Source organism: Cyphomyrmex costatus, unplaced genomic scaffold (genome assembly GCF_001594065.2).
Source record: "Cyphomyrmex costatus isolate MS0001 unplaced genomic scaffold, Ccosl1.0 scaffold36, whole genome shotgun sequence".
Lineage (NCBI taxonomy): Eukaryota > Metazoa > Arthropoda > Insecta > Hymenoptera > Formicidae > Cyphomyrmex > Cyphomyrmex costatus.
The window spans coordinates 4,292,588-4,309,065 of NW_017277774.1; the positions used below are offsets into that span (position 1 = coordinate 4,292,588).

At 36.4% G+C, this 16,478-nt stretch overlaps 3 protein-coding genes across 3 annotated transcripts in view; 1 reads left to right on the plus strand and 2 right to left on the minus strand.

The window, feature by feature from the left end:
- Window positions 1-3,439: 3,439 nt before the first annotated feature.
- Polr3C (RNA polymerase III subunit C) lies at window positions 3,440-6,464 on the minus strand. The gene is made up of 8 exons (XM_018542991.1): window positions 6,384-6,464; window positions 5,745-6,086; window positions 5,431-5,549; window positions 5,205-5,341; window positions 4,559-4,799; window positions 4,131-4,493; window positions 3,666-4,026; window positions 3,440-3,577 (listed from the first exon to the last, which is right to left on the minus strand). The coding sequence occupies exons 2-8, from the start codon at window positions 5,886-5,888 to the stop codon at window positions 3,440-3,442; spliced, it is 1,503 nt and encodes a 500-aa protein (XP_018398493.1). The 5' UTR covers window positions 5,889-6,086; window positions 6,384-6,464.
- A 1,547-nt stretch (window positions 6,465-8,011) lies between these two features.
- Naa15-16 (N-alpha-acetyltransferase 15/16) overlaps window positions 8,012-16,478 on the plus strand; it is a 39,644-nt gene continuing 31,177 nt past the window's right edge. Inside the window, exons 1-8 of the mRNA XM_018543162.1 lie at window positions 8,012-8,068; window positions 8,382-8,729; window positions 8,848-8,982; window positions 9,062-9,206; window positions 9,286-9,543; window positions 9,639-9,949; window positions 10,460-10,741; window positions 10,839-11,052. Coding sequence (XP_018398664.1) covers window positions 8,012-8,068; window positions 8,382-8,729; window positions 8,848-8,982; window positions 9,062-9,206; window positions 9,286-9,543; window positions 9,639-9,949; window positions 10,460-10,741; window positions 10,839-11,052 — 1,750 coding nt within the window. The remainder of the gene's footprint in view (window positions 8,069-8,381; window positions 8,730-8,847; window positions 8,983-9,061; window positions 9,207-9,285; window positions 9,544-9,638; window positions 9,950-10,459; window positions 10,742-10,838; window positions 11,053-16,478) is intronic.
- LOC108776516 (uncharacterized) lies at window positions 12,056-15,446 on the minus strand. The gene has a single exon (XM_018543160.1). The coding sequence runs from the start codon at window positions 15,370-15,372 to the stop codon at window positions 12,241-12,243; it is 3,132 nt and encodes a 1,043-aa protein (XP_018398662.1). The 5' UTR covers window positions 15,373-15,446; the 3' UTR covers window positions 12,056-12,240.

A 16,478-nucleotide genomic window follows, 5' to 3' on the forward strand; every position in this document is an offset into this window, starting at 1 on the left:
AAGAAAAAGAGTAAACGAATAAATAGAAACTGGTCTATCTCGCAGCATCTTCCGCAACGATCGCGCGCGTCCGAACGCGTAGACGCCGCACGTAGCAATCTTATCTTGCGACCGCCAGTTGTTTAAAATGTTTCCATCGTATATAAAACAACTGCGTTCGACGCGCCGAACGAAAGGTCGGAACAGAGTGAGAAAAAGCTAGAAGCTAATCGCTTGTGCGATTAAATCCCGGTACGTAGACGCGTGACGGGCTTCTCGTTTAATATAAATGCCTAGTACTTATAGTATTTTCACCGTTAATTTATTGACCCTAATGTAAAAGCAGCGACAGCCGAAGCGGTTAATAGTCGACTGAGTTGGCAGGGGGCGAAAAGGAGCGAGAGGGTGTAATAAAGAGGGTTGAAATAGGACGGACACATTGGGAATTAGCGGATCGTCGATATATTAGTTAACAACGTTACGGTAAAAACGGTTACGGAAGGAATTATAGCGTTATTTATCGAAAGATCAGTGCGCATCTGTGATTCTAATCACTATGCTCGACACGTCGCCTCTATTTTCATATAGGGGCGCGTCACGCGCTTCTCCGTCTTCGAATTACATTTACGAATGTGGGGGAGATTGCGGTGCATGAGGAGGGTGAAATCGACGGAGACAATTACGACCTTACGTAAGTCGATACGAAGACGAATACATTTGTAACGTAGCTAAGCAGTGGTCTATGGGACGATCGAACAGGGCGATATAATGATTTGGAGCTTGATGTGATATAATACTTATGTGCCAAATAGCGTTTTTGCGGGCGGGGGGTTAATCAAAAAAAAAAAAAAATAAAAATAAAAAAAGGAAAAAAGAGAGAGTGAGAGAGAAACCTCTAGTTCCGAGTCGCCTCGTTGGCTCGACGTGAAACGAATTTTTTTGCGTCTCCTCCTTTTTTCACGTTTTCTTCTTTTTGTTATTTATAATCAGTGCAATTACATACACACACGGTACCTAATATAATTTTATAAAGAGAGCCAGTATCCTCGATATATCTGCACCCGTTTTGTTGGGGCTCGACCGGCATCAGATTTAGGGTAGCTTAATGTTGATAATAATTTATTTTATGTATATAATGGATTTGTACATTGTGTCGGGAGATAATCATCGATCCGCGGTCCGACACGAGCGTCAATATTATTAATGTACAGTGTAACTATATTGTGATGTATCTACGTAGCTACATTATACATACATATATATATATATATAAACTATTTGAAGTATGTAGATTAACAATGTTAAACGCGATATGTATTCTTATTTTTAACGTCATTATTATCTTTATTATTATCTTTATTATTATTATTATTATTATTATTATTATTATTATTATTATTATTATTGAGATGGCACCATTATTATTATCATTATTATTATAAATATTACAGTTATTAATATCATCGTTGCTTATTTAGTACACTATTATTTAAGTGACGAGCCTTATTATTTTTAGTAGCAAGAAAAAGGTTGTACGTGCCAGTTTTAAACAAGAATGGCAAGTGAAAGTTCGTTGGTCGTTTATGCTCGAATACTCAATCAAATTTTAATGCAATATTTCTATGTACATGTTTCCTTCGTTTGAGCCGTTTTCTTGATCTGTGATTTCGGAATACTGCATCTAGGAATTTCAATTTTATATCACATTCATAATCTTCATTTTAAAATTTTAAAATGTGTTTCTTTCTTTAGACAAATCTTTCGTTGTCATTTTCAAAAGTAAACTTCGAGAAAAGTTCAATTTTTAAAAAATCATTTTATTATTAGACAATGGCAATTTTTTATTTAGCAAAAAAATGACATTTTGAGTAAACAATCTACTTACATTACATTTTTTTCGATTGTGCCATATCTTTGTTGTAAACATTGAAAAATTTAATTGTTTTCACGTTTGTGTAAAATTTTAAAATCAAACCACCTGACAATATAACTCGCGCGTGCAATGGATTCGGGTCCGCGTTTTTTATTTAATCTTACCGATTCTTATTGTTGTCCGCAATGTTTGTTTTGATAAAAATCGGTTCTGCATTCCATCGATTGCGATTTTCATCCACACGATGATCGTTGAAATTAGCAACGACATTTAGTCCGTGGCGATCTCTTTACTTTCAAATATCACAAATGTTACGCGATAATATATCAGCACATGATTATTATATTTACTGGCCTTTACATGCAACCAATGCGAATGCAAACTGTAAGAATAGTAAATTGTAAATCGAATTACACTACTAATATTATAGTATATTTAACATAAAGAAAAAGTGAACACTAACATCTTCGCTCTCAATATTCCAAGCATTCACTTCATTTACATGTACGTTGTTGTTAATGGTATAAAAAATATAATAAAATAACGCTTTACCGAAATTCAATCTTAGTTTTAGGGGTATACGACACTATTTCTAGAAGAAAAACTTGTACGTATGAGGAATGTATATAGTTATGTAGTACTAGTGCAAATGAAGAGAGACAGAATGAACGGGGGGGAAAGAAAGAGGGAGTGAAAGAGAACGAAAGAAAGAATAAAAGGAGGGGGAGAAAGAGAGTGAAAGGTAGTGAATATAAAAACCAGTCAGACGATGTATGAGTGACATAGAATTCTCACGATCATCTTAACACTACTCGTGTCGTGATCGTAGTACATTATCGGTATATCACTATCAATAGCATAAAATCAAAATATATATTTAGGATGATGGGTAAATCGCTACTGATAACATTACTTTAAATTTTATTTATTGATACATACTCATAAAGGAATAGTTTTCATCGCGGCAGTGTTAAGATGAGCGTACAAATCATACAGTAGAAAGGAAAAGTCATTCTTTGAAATGCACATATAAAGCAGTAAAATTCGAGTCTAAAGACGTAGTGCGTTTTCGCACTTACTATTATTATGAACAAAACAATTGCATCTGAGAATACAATGGCATTTTCGTTGAATATAATTGATAAATCTAAAATAGAAGTCTCATCAAGTACGCACCACAAGCTGGCTGTGAGTCATATGTGACTAACTCTCCTTCATATTTCATTGTTGACAAAGAGCATACATATTCATCACTATCGCTTAAATTAAAATATACCAATAAACATTAGGAAATTGTAATTATTTATTTATGTTGACATAATCCAAGATGACTTTTCCTCATAGATAGACATCAAATGCACTGTATATCACAATAGAGAACAGCACTATTATAAACATAAAAAATATGATTATATTTATTATAATTTGAAAGCTAGGTACTCTTTGTTGTTTGTATTTTACAAGCGTAATCATTATTATATATAAATAAATATGAACTATATAAATGAATAAATACAAGACTTTCATTTTTATACGTATCATACAGAAAAACTGAGGAACTTACAAGGATTTAGAAGACCATGATAATTAAAAATGATAACGAAGATACATGGTTAAAATTAATAAGGTGTCATCTATTAATAACTGTGTAGCCACCAGTTTTTTCATTGCAGTTTGTGCTTTTTCAAGCTGTTGAGTTTCAGATGGCGTCATCATTTCTGCAATCTATAAAAAGAGTTTTAATTATTATCATTTATTAACTCGCTGTTTTTAAAACTATTATATCCCAGTAATATAAAAATATTAATGTTACATCAGCCAATTGTTGTTCCGTCGCACCATGTTCCTTCAAATTAGCAGAGAGTATCTGTATTCTCAATTGCTTTTCTATCATACGTTTATTACTAATCGATTCATGTTTCCGTCTTGTTATAATGTTATAAAATGTATGGAAACAATGCTCAATTTCCATTTCGACAATTTTGTCTAAATCGATGCAAAAGCGATAAGGTAGTTTTGTAGGTCCTGATGAAGTACCACTTTTCTTTAGTTCTTGAATTTGTATATAATTTTCTTGCGACAAAGTATATGTTAAAAATTTGGCTTCTTTAGCTGGAATCATCGCTAACTTCTGGATTTGTTCCAGGCTAACATCAATTTCCGTACTCACTAATCTAAAATCACAGAAAAGAGCCACACACAAAAGTTAGAGAAAATATACAACTAAAACATTCTCTCTTACAGTAAAGCAAAATATTGAGGATTAAATTCGTAATACCTAAATATTCTTGCAGCTTTGGAACCGAATCTTTCTGTTACAATATTTTCCAAAGTTGCCCATGTTAACTCTTTAAATGCGTTCTTCATGTTAACGCTGTATTGTCCACCACCAGAATCACCAACTCGTTTAATAAATTGTGTTTTATCTTCTTCTAAAAGTCGCAAGTACTGATCAAGATAACGTTCGAGGTCTTCATAATTTAACTTTTTCACTTGTTCTTTTATCTCAGTATATGGAATTGGATTCGATGTATCTGCCCAAGATGCAGTTCGCAAATACATCAAATTAATTAATTGTCTCATTAATTCTCCAGCTTCTTTGTCAAATTTTCGAGTCACAGCTGATATAACAGTTTGATCTCTGATATAAATTATACATTAATATTTTAATTATAATCGGAGATAATTGCAAATTAGGAATCTTACCTAAGATCTTGAGTAAATCTATCAAAATTGACCTCCCAAAATATTTTTCTATCCGAAAATTTAATATTTTTTCCTTCTAATGATTTGGATATGGCCGTCAAATTAAGATCTGGTAAATTATATGTAGGTCTTTCAGAATTTTCTGTCATTGTTTTAGAAGATTTACTATTCATTAAAAATTGATTTTTCACTAATAACTCAAATATATTTTTCAGATTAGGGATAGAAGGTGGTTCAGTAGCTAAAAAAAATTAGATTATTAATACAAAAAATTCCAGAATTCATTAGATTAAGAACAAAATTTTTTTTAAATAACTAAAAAATAGAAGATGAATAAGGAAATATATATGATATCAAATCTTCAAAGACCGTGAGAATTATTATATATATATTTAAACCAATGAGAACCGATGACAATGTGCCATAACAGTCAAGTTGGATCTTGGGTGCTTCTATATTACTGCAGTAGTTTAGTAGAGTTGTGTTTCAAGTCTAAAAAATTTGACGCGCAATTAAAAATTTACATATGTAGTACATAAATTTACATGTAATTATATAGAAACACCCAAGACTAGCTTGACCATTATGGCATGTTCTCATTGATTTTCATCGGTTTAAAATATATTATTATAATTTTGAATCATACAGTTAGAAGGAATCTGTTCAATTCGTTTGTATGTTTTTATTATGACTTGAGACGCTGTGATACGTTTATATTTTAATACTTCTTCCAACATCATTTCACCCTCATCTCCACAGTAAGTTTTTGCAAACAATATGTATCTGTAATAAATATTTATATTTTTAATACATGAAACAAATTATATTCTACAATATAATTAAAACTCTCTTATTTCAATTTATAAAAATACCTTGAATAACGAAGAATCATAATAATTTTGCATGGATGTAAAGTATACTCAATATTTAAATTATTTTTGTAATAAGTGACAAAGCCATGTAGTATAAGGTCACATAATCCTTCATTTACCTAAATATCACATAAAATATTGTCAATTCTTGATTTGAGATTATTTTTTTATTACAGTTTTAGGATGTCATGAACCAATTAGAAAACAGTATTTTAATAACTTACAATATTATTTTAGATTACTTAAGATGATCTTGAATATATAAGACCAGTCTTCATTATTATATATGTTATATAACTGCAAGCATTGTTTACCTTTGCTTCTGGTAGACTTGTTCCAATACATATTTCACGTAATGTTTTTGGTCCATACAATAAATTGTTACCAATGTGCCTTACAGTAGAACCAAAGCACTCTTCTAACAACAACAAGCACAGCTTACTATAAATATCCTTCATATTTATGAAAATTGATCCTTTTGCTTTTAGTTCGTATGTAATTCCAAAAGTAACTGCATGTAATTTGCTTTTATATAGATCTAATGGTGTGATATTTTTTCCTTTTACAGATCTTTTTTTTAGTACTCTTCAAATGGAGAGAATTTGGAGTGCCAACCAGTATTAATAGTTTAATTTCTTCTTGAGATTATGTGACACCTGCAAAGAATGTTCTTGAGTAATTTTGAGGTTATAGTACCACATATGACCACGTGTACTTATGTGAAACAATAACAACTAATTTTTATTGTTTATATATAATTCTAAAAGCAACTGCATGCAAGTTATCTTTACATGGTTCGAACCAACGTGTATTTCTCCTTTCTGTAATTCTTTTTTAATATTCTTTGAATAGAAAGAATTTGGAATGCTTTTACTCTATGTGGTCGTACGTGTCTTCGACAGCTTCTTGTCTTTCGACAATTTTTTCAGTCTTTTCTTGAAATTATACGATACCTGCAAAGAACTTCAGTTTCTAATAACAATCTTAAGTTATATCACGTAACCACACGTAATTGACGTAAACCACGTGTACGATAGTACGATAACAATTGAACTAAATATTTACTACATTAAGGTAGTTTTACATGGCAGCGTCGAGCATCGTGAACTTGCTATTTGTCAATTTTGATCAAATAACCAAAGGGCGCATTCAGCAGAAAAGAGCGCTACGAGAGCGCTCGCTGTTATTGGTGTATTCTTCTAGATCATCCAATCAGAATTTTAAATCTGGAAGAATATACCAATAACAGCGAGCGCTCTCGTAGCGCTCTTTTCTGCTGAATGCGCCCAAAGTAACCTGTTTAAGTAGCCTATAATAAGTTCACAATGCTCGACGCTCGACCAATAAGAATAAAGGAATTTTAACTCCTATTATTTTGATTGGCCAAATTTCAATCTTTTACAATCTTTAATCTGAATTTTTAATTAGTAGTTTGATTCCGGCCTAAGGATTCAAGATTCACGAAAGAGCAGTAGCCAATCAAACCTCGTGCTCGTAGAGTCGTAGTCGACTTTCTGTTAGTTTTGTACTACATACTACCAACGTAAGTTCTATTGGCTACTGCTTTTTCGCTTTTCCGTCAAGATGTGAACCCGCCCTAATACCTAGGGTACTGTCAGTCTCGCTACAAATGCTTTGAAGCGTTTGATTGACCAATCAGAAGAAAGAACTTTACAAATTTACCAATCAAGAAACGCTTCGAAGCATTTGCAGCATCGCGTTGAAAAATTATTCGAGAATCACTAGAAATACTAGGGACTTACAGCCGCAAGTTAATTTCTGCACCAATATCAATCTACACTATTATCGCACTTGAAATACGAGGCAGGAATCAGACTATACTGAGATTAAAGATTAAAGATTAAAATTTCACCAATAAGGACAAAGAAATTTTGAGTTTTTTTTGTTTTGATTAGTCAAACTTCAATCTTTCAATCTTCAATCTCATTCTTCAATGCGTAATCTGATTCCGGCTTTAGCGTTGCTTGCACTTTTTGCACTCAGCATCTTTGCTTTCTCTCTTTCTTCAACGGATGAACATATTATATTTATCTCATTTTAAGTGCACAAATTTTGAACTTCTCAAGCAACACGAAAAAACTTACAAACAGCCAAAAAAAACAGATAAGGAAAAAAATGTCAATTATTATTGCATAATTATTTTGTAATTTCGTGATTTTCGCATGACTTTAAATACTCTACATTTTTTTATTTGTAATGGAAGCAGATCTTCATTTTAATGAACCTTTAATGAATTTTTATAGAACTGTTCCATTATTATACCGCGTTCAAGTGAAATAATAATCAGAGTCCGCAAAGTATTTATTTTTATGTACATTTATTGACACGCAGATACCCATTTGAAGGAAACAATCGTCTCGAACTCGATTGGGGATCGATTAGTGAGTAACCGCCACTTGAACCGTGCCGGCACCGTGGCAGCAACGCTTCCGCCGGAACATCATTGTCGCGGATGATCACGTGATCGAGGATCGACTTCTTCGTTTGTGGCCACGAGGTTTTGTGGTAAAATTAAGTTTACCGGGTGGAAAAGGCCCCTTATTTTTGTAGTTATACAAAAATGCCCTCCAGCAACCCGTTGCCACCCAAAGAAAATGCCCTGTTCAAGCGGATCCTGGTGAGTAACGATCGATCAAAATACTCTGTTTTGGACCCCACTCTCCGGCAAGCAGGGTGCACTCGCCGTGTTCTAATGATAAAGCATTTCCTCGGGGAAGTAAAACGAGAAATGCTCACTGGCGACCGCGTGACGCAGCTGCTTGCTTGGTGTCATGCATGAAAACCCGTCTCGCTCCGCGACACTCTGCGACGATGCATTGTCGATCCTCGCGCGAATGCAAGCAAAATCCATTGAACCCCCCCCCCTCCCTCGTACCTAACCCTACAAATGCCCATAAATGCATCTTTATATAGTATATGTTTTCTTACAGAGATGCTATGAACACAAACAATACAAAAATGGGCTGAAGTTTGCAAAACAGATCCTGTCAAATCCCAAGTTCAGCGAACATGGAGAGACCTTGGCGATGAAGGGTCTCACTCTCAATTGTCTGGGCCGTAAGGAAGAAGCCTATGATCATGTGCGCCGTGGCCTCAGGAATGACCTACAATCCCATGTTTGCTGGCATGTTTATGGTCTTCTGCAACGTTCCGACAAGAAGTATGATGAGGCTATCAAGTGTTACAGGAACGCGCTCAAGTGGGACAAAGATAACATTCAAATCCTTAGGGATTTATCGTTGCTACAAATCCAGATGCGGGATCTGGAAGGTTATAAGGTATTAATATTTAGTATTGATCTATTTTATTGCAAGCTCTTATTTTGTTATGTATATGCATCATATTCTAAAACTGCATTATATTTTAATTATATATTACAAATATATTTTTCGTTAGGATACCAGATATCAGTTGTTTATGTTACGTCCTACTCAACGAGCTTCTTGGATCGGATTTGCTATTTCATATCATTTGTTGAGAGATTATGAGATGGCATTAAAAATTTTAGATACTTTTCGAAATTCTCCAATGGTATGTTAATTAAACATAAAGATCCTTTATATATAGAAATAAAAATATTTTATAATAAAAATTATTATTATATCTACAGATTTGTTATGATTATGAACATAGTGAGTTGTTATTATATCAAAATATGGTCATCCAGGAATCAGGAGAATGTGAACAGGCGTTAAAACATTTAGACAAGTATAGTGATCAAATTTGTGACAAGGTTACTGTCAAAGAAACTTACGGTAAGTTTTGAACATGATTCTTCAAATCATGCTTTTAATACTTGAATATATCTTTAATGTTTCTTGAACCACCCTTTAGGTAAACTAAGACTTCAACTGAAACAGTATGCAGAAGCAGAACAAGTTTACAAGGAGCTATTAGATATTAATCCTGAAAACACAACATATTATACTAGGCTAGCAGAGGCTGAAAGACACTCTTCACCAAGCGATACGTTGCAAATGCTCCAAAGATACGAAGAACTCTTTCCTCGAGCATTAGCACCACGCCGTTTGCAACTCAATTATGCGATAGGAGATGAATTTAAAGTCTTAGTTGATCGATATTTACGGAAAGGTAATTTTGTACAAAAAAAATGTTGTGCACATGCAATTATTTATGAATAATATTTTTTAAATTTTATGTATTTAATTGGATTAATTTTTTTCTAGGGCTTCACAAAGGTATACCACCGTTATTTGTGAATCTTCGTTCATTATACACTGATAAGGAAAAAGTCGAAATCATATCATCTCTACTTGTGCAATACAAGGAGGCATTAAAACTTCACGGTCACTTTAGCGATCAAGAACATGATAATCCACGAGAACCAGCATCGGCGTTATTGTGGACTTATTATTATCTAGCGCAACATTACGATTACCTCGGTCAAACGGAAAAAGCATTGATTGAGATTGATGCTGCCATAGATCATACTCCTACGCTTATAGAACTGTTTGTTACCAAAGGACGCATTTATAAGGTAGGATTTTACATATTTATATAAATGTAATATTATTACTAGGTGGCGTTATAAGCCTTGAAAAACCATGACATTCTCTGATTTTATTATAATAGCAATTTTTATGGGAGGAGGCGGGGATTAAGATTTTAAAACTTTGTTATTGTAAACTTTATAATAATATAAGCAATTAAGACTTCTTACAATTCAAATACAAATTTGTATTTGTTATTGTATGTTTGAAATTTTTTTCTTTGTTTGATACTTTGTTTTCATCGAGTAGAATATTTTTCCACTCAAAATTCTTAGTGTTATATATGCGAGGTAAGAAATCACAAATACGAGATTTGAACCTGTATTTTTGACTTGGTAAGCAACTGTTTTAGCAATGAGCTATTTAACACCTCGCATAATTAATATAACAAATATTTATTATAAAGATTAATATTATAAAGAATTTATTATAAAGAATATTATTATAAAGAATGTTGAAGATATATGTGGTCTAAATAGAATTTCGTATATTAATAGCACGCGGGTAATGTTCAAGAAGCTTATAAGTGGCTGGATGAAGCACAGGGATTAGATACAGCTGATCGATATATTAACTCTAAATGTGCCAAGTACATGCTTCGTGCGAATCTTATTAAAGAAGCAGAGGAGACATGTGGAAAGTTCACGAGGGAAGGAGTTTTAGCTATGGAAAACTTGAACGAGATGCAGTGTATGTGGATTCAAACAGAAGCGGCCAACGCGTACAAACGCCTTGGAAAATATGGAGAAGCATTGAAAAAATGTCACGAAGTTGATAGGGTAGGTACTATCTTGTGTGTATGTGTATGCACTCGCGCGTAACACGTACACATTCAAGATGAATATGTTATATCTCTTGTAACATGATTATTTGCAGCATTTTTCGGAAATCATAGAGGACCAATTCGACTTTCATACATATTGTATGCGGAAAATGACGTTGCGATCTTACGTGGGACTTTTAAGGCTAGAAGATGTTCTTCGAGCTCACCCATTCTACTTCAAAGCAGCGAAATGTGCAATGGAGGTTTATTTGCGGCTACACGATTATCCTTTGCCAGATCCAGCGCAAACGCAAGAAATCGATACTGGTGAGTACTGCTATTTATCAAAACAATCTTTTGAACAGCCATGCATAGTATATCTTTTACAAATTTTAATCTGAATTTAATTAAATACTATACAGATTATGTCACAAAATTTAAATTTAATTTAATTTGTAAGTGGATAAGTAGGATGCCCAAACAGTACTTCAAATACAGTTTTTTTAAAATCTTATTTTGGAAATAAAAATAAAATATATTAAGATGTCTTAAAATTTTACGTTCTTGTATCTCATAAGGTATATTAACGTAAATTTAATTATAATACAATTTACTAGTAAAAAATATAATTATAAAATTATGTAGGATGTTTATCCTACTTATTAACTTGCATATCATTATAAACTATCTACCTATTGAAGATTAATAGAAGGAATTATATATGTATTATAAACTGCTGGCTGTTCAAATATTAAGACTTATTAATAGAAACGTGTATACATATATGTAAAATTAAGTTAATTACATTGCAATTAAATGCATAATGTGATCTTTGTTGATATATTTGTACAATATTATATGAAAAGTGTTTTATATGAAAAATTACAAATAATGTCAATTACATTTAATACGATATTGACGGAATAATGATAAGATATATAAATAATTAATATGATTTGAATAGACTATTATATTAATCTGTATAAAAGATTTTCTAAAATTCAGACTACAGCGTACAGAAAGATTTGCGTCAATACTTGTCATTTTAAGATATATTTTCCGTTTTATTCAACTTTACATTTCTCGTACATAGAGGAAAACTTAGGAAAAAGATTCGTGAAATAACGCTACAATCTGTCAAAGCGCGTACATAAAATAGACGATAAGTAATTATGTTATATGTACACGTATAATTCCATTAATCACAGATAATGTGCAAATATGCGATGACGAGGCGCATACTATAAATCGCATACGTGAATACGATCGCACATCTATTATTCTAAAACGGGGGAGTCAGGTTGCATAATAAATTACGCGTTTATCGTAAAACAACGTAGCTATAATTATCTAACTTAATCAATTCGTATTTACAAGTACAATAAATATATTAATAATACGCGTATGTATGTGTACGGCTGACACGCACGCAGGCGATGCGCGATCATTTCGCGCGCTGGATATCCGCGAGATTATGGCATTGCGCGCGACTGCCGTTGGATACGCGCATTCACGTTATCCCGGCCGTCTTCGTAATCTCGGCCCCCTGGGCTTCGAATAGATATATCCACTATTCTGGTCTTGTCGTTGCGTGATCGCCTGCGGCGTCAGGAAGTAAAAGTGGCCAACGTCACCGGGTAGTCGATACGCGAAGTACGCGTTCGGGTTATCAGAATGATTGTCTTGCACTGTGATGGGATCAATGAATTCGGCGTCGGGATTTATTGGGGGACGTGGATTCCTGTAGTTGACCTCTATGTCGTCCAACAGTGACACGGGTTGCTGAACGTTCTCCAGCTCCTCCCGAGACTCGGAGAAAGGCACAAAATTGTTGGTATGTCTGTTAGTTGGTTGTATCGTGCCTCGCAACCTGTAACGAGGGGTCGGCTGTTGTACTCCCTGATTTTGCAATCGATAGTTTCCCGTTTGCAATTCGTAGTTCGGTAACGGCGACGGCTGCTTCGGCCGATGTTTAGGATCAATTATCTCGATGAACTCACTGTCCGGATTGATCGGCGGTAAGGGCCGTCGGTAGTTGATGAGAGTGTCGTCCTTGAGGGAATAGGGTCGCTGCGACTGATCCCCGTAGCGCACTTTGACGTTGAGCGTGTTGTAGCTTACCGGTCGACCGGTCTTGTAAACATTCGGCACGTAGGTGTTCACGTTATGATTAGGTTTCTCAGTGACGCTGCTCGATTTCCCATAGATCGGAGTCGTGCTCGATATCCGCGCGTCCGGTAATTTCTTACCAAAGATCGTGAAGTACTCTTTCGTAACGTCGTCCAATAGTTTCTCGTCCTGCTGCGTGAAATACGCGTATTGCGGGTTGGGTGTTGTATCTACGATCGGATAGGAGGTGCTCGTGGAATAAACCGGATGTTGCGTCTTATATGATACTTGTTTCCGTGATTGATGTCGCGACGGGGAATCGATGTCTTCGTAATCATATTGCCGATTACCAGTCTTGATGTCTTGATACTCATTGTATACTGACGTGTCTTGCTGCTGCTGTTGATGCTGTTGCTCCCCATGATACGGCGATCTCTGATTACCGAGTTTTGAGTAATCCGCTATTTGAAAGCTATACTGATAGATCGGTTTAGGCTTTGTTGTCTGTCGATAGTACGTTTGTGGCTTGGGAGTCGTGTAATACGTCTGCACCGGACGTGCAGGAACAGGCTGATAGTAAATGGGTGCTTGATCTGCTAACATACGTTGGCCTTGATCCCGAGACGAGCTGGCATCGAATTTCGCTGACGTAGTCTCCGAGTCATCGGTGTATTGGAATGTCTGCGAATTCTTCACGATATTGTCGATGAGCTTCACCTTGTAATCCTTTGAGGACTCAACTGGCGGGATTGTCTCATAATAGTGCTTCTTCTGTTCAGATCGTGATGCATCGACGTTGTAATACGGCGATTTTGTCGTGGTCTCGTAATAAACAGGCGGTGGTTTCGCCGTGACATCTGAGTTCTCATCTGTTGATTCCTCATAGAAATAATAGGACGCATGGCTAGCAGATCGACCAGGCTGACTAGTGGTAATGATGGTCTTGATAGAGGCTGGTGTGACTTCCACCGGTCGCTCCAGCGATGACTGCGTGGTCGACGGATAATACGCGAGAACCGGGACCTTGCTCGTCACCAGAGTAGACCAGTCTTTCTGTTGGGTCGTCGCCTCAGACACCTGATTTCCGATTACGGGACTGATGGTATATATCTCGGTATTTTCGAGAGTGTGCGGTTTCCCAGGTGACGACGTTGTAACTTCCACACTAGGCGTAATTTTCTTAGACTTAAATATATTTGTCACGTTCTTCGCCGTTGTACGACCGAAGGATACTTTCGTGGAGGTCGATGAAGTAGTACTTGTCTTGGTTACCAGACTTGGTGGAATGGACGAGGCTTTGTTCTGTTTAGTCGTAAACTTCCTCGGTGGCAAATACGTTGGACGTGTTTCCGGTGAGGACGTGGTCGTCGGTCGCTTTATATACTTCTTCGTGGTAGGTTTCTTGTCGTCTAGAGCAGAGAAGAAATCTGGCGGTGGGGGTAGGATTATGCCGGGCACCAGGGGCCCCGGCGGCACAGCGGTCGTATTATCTTGCGGATAATAGAAACTGTATGGTGGTGGATAGTAGATGGACTGATCCTCCTCATCATAATCCGATTGGTTACCTGGTGGTGGCACGAATATCGCACCAGGCGGTATGGCGTGATAGAAAGGCGGAAGAGCGCCAGGCGGCGGATGAGGAAGTTCCGGTTTTACTCCCTTCTGATCATTGTTACCCTTAAACGATTTCTCTTCAACGGAGAAGTTTCCTGGGAAACCGAATTCTGGGGTGAATACTGTGCCGTTTGGAGAGATTGAGAAGAACGGATCCTCTCCTGGTAATAATCCTTTGTAGAGAGGATTCATGTTGTAGTCGAAGGTGCCGTTACCGATCTCCTGCGCGGTGCCATTTGGACCAATGATCTGTACGGGTCCGCCCTCCGTGAGTTGTACCGGAAAGGGTGGCGGTACCTTCGGTTTCGATGGTATCTTGACTTGCCGTTTCGGCGCCTTGTAATCATCGATAGGCGGCCATTTTGGCTGCTCGCCATTGCCACTCTGCTGCTGGCTGCCGTTTTGTTCATGTTCAGGAAATTTCCCACCCTTCAGTACCAGTACATGGTTCTCGGCCAGCCAGATTTCGTCTTCGTCGAGGCCACCCAGATTGTCGATCGTGTCCTTGGGCACTTCAGGATTGCTGAGGTAGCTGATGATGCCGGGTCGTTTCGGGCGATTACTGTAAATCTCGTTCTGTATGAGACCGTACTTGCCCTCCTTGACCTGCTGGGAGAGTGTTTTTTTTCCGTCCTCGTCGTCGTTGCCACCACCGTCGCCGCCGCGATTACTTTTCCCCTCCTTACCGCTGCCGGCTGCCGACATGAGAATTCCATCGTCCCACAGCGACTCACCGTTTTCACGGAGCTTTGTATCAACTTTCAGGTGACCCCCGATCAGATGGTGAGACACTTTTCTTCCGGGATCCGTGGTGATCTTGTTGGGCGACGTGCTGCTCGACAATCTCGTGCCCTGACTGTAGGACGTGTATTCCTTGCTCGATCGATGACTAGATTCCTCAATGTGCCTCCTCTCCCTGATCATTGACGATTCCGTTATGATCGCGCATGTCGCTATCAGTGTTAGAGCTAGTGACAGCCTCCGTAGAGATAATGCGAGATACGTCATCTGAAAATAGACGATGCTTGTGTTATTCATTTTTGGCCTTGAATTTGTACGTACACTTATGAAACTAATTATCTGGATAGACATTTATTAATGATGTCTTCAAATTATCTTGGTGTTGAACATTGTTGTTTTGCACTGATAATTTATACTTATTTGTATTTAGATAGCTAATATTGTGAAACTACTAATATCGTAATGTAATCGCTTAACACCCGGACAACAATTTGAAGAAATCATCGATATAATAGTCCACTGTTCGAACAATTAATTTCGTAACTGTATTTTTAATGATCAGAAAATTTTTATTTCGCGATAAAAAAAAAGCGGTTATTTTATTCCGAACAAGAGAGTATAAGAAAGTAAAAACTTGTGTATATTTTGATACGTAATTTTCTATGTAGGAGCTAGATACGTAATTAAATCGTACATTTTATTCTTTACGCTGCGTGAAATGATTTCTGCGTTTAATAGGTCAGTAAAAGACGTTGCGTTGCGCAGTATATAAAACAGTTTATTATTCACAATGACCGGAATTACATTCATAGACGTCGGTAGACGTAGCACGCGGTTTCCAGCGTATGTCAAGGATCTAATTGCGCAACGACATCAATTAAGTACTAAGTCACGAACAAAGCGTATGTTTATTCGCATCCTAGCCAGACCTATTGCTGCCCCGCAATTTAGTCTTGCGGTAACAGAGATACGCTACTCTAATGGTTCTTGCTCCTATTACCATTTTACAAATTGTGCCGCTGTAAATCTTTGAAATATTTTTAACCGTGTTCGGTTTTATGAATAGTCGTGATGTTTAAGAGAAAAAAGAAAACGAGTATTAAAAAATGAAAACATAAATATCGAACGATTTCGTCTTCGGGATGACATTTTAACATTTCAGCATGAGCATCGTGAGACGAGAGCAATTTTCGCGAATCACCGATCTTCTACGTATCGGTAGTTGATCTCTCGAGACCTATGCTCGTACATTCGGAGAATTCGTTAATTCCACCACTCGGGATTGCGGT

Coding starts and splice junctions, on each gene's coding strand:
- Polr3C (XM_018542991.1), bottom strand. CDS start 5,888: ATGAAGGATATTTATAGTAAGCTGTGCTTGTTGTTGTTAGAAGAGTGC. Junction 5,550..5,744: donor CAAGTCTACCAGAAGCAAAG/GTAAACAATGCT, acceptor TGTGATATTTAG/GTAAATGAAGGATTATGTGA. Junction 4,027..4,130: donor AAAGCTGCAAGAATATTTAG/GTATTACGAATT, acceptor CTGTGATTTTAG/ATTAGTGAGTACGGAAATTG.
- LOC108776516 (XM_018543160.1), bottom strand. CDS start 15,372: ATGATCAGGGAGAGGAGGCACATTGAGGAATCTAGTCATCGATCGAGC.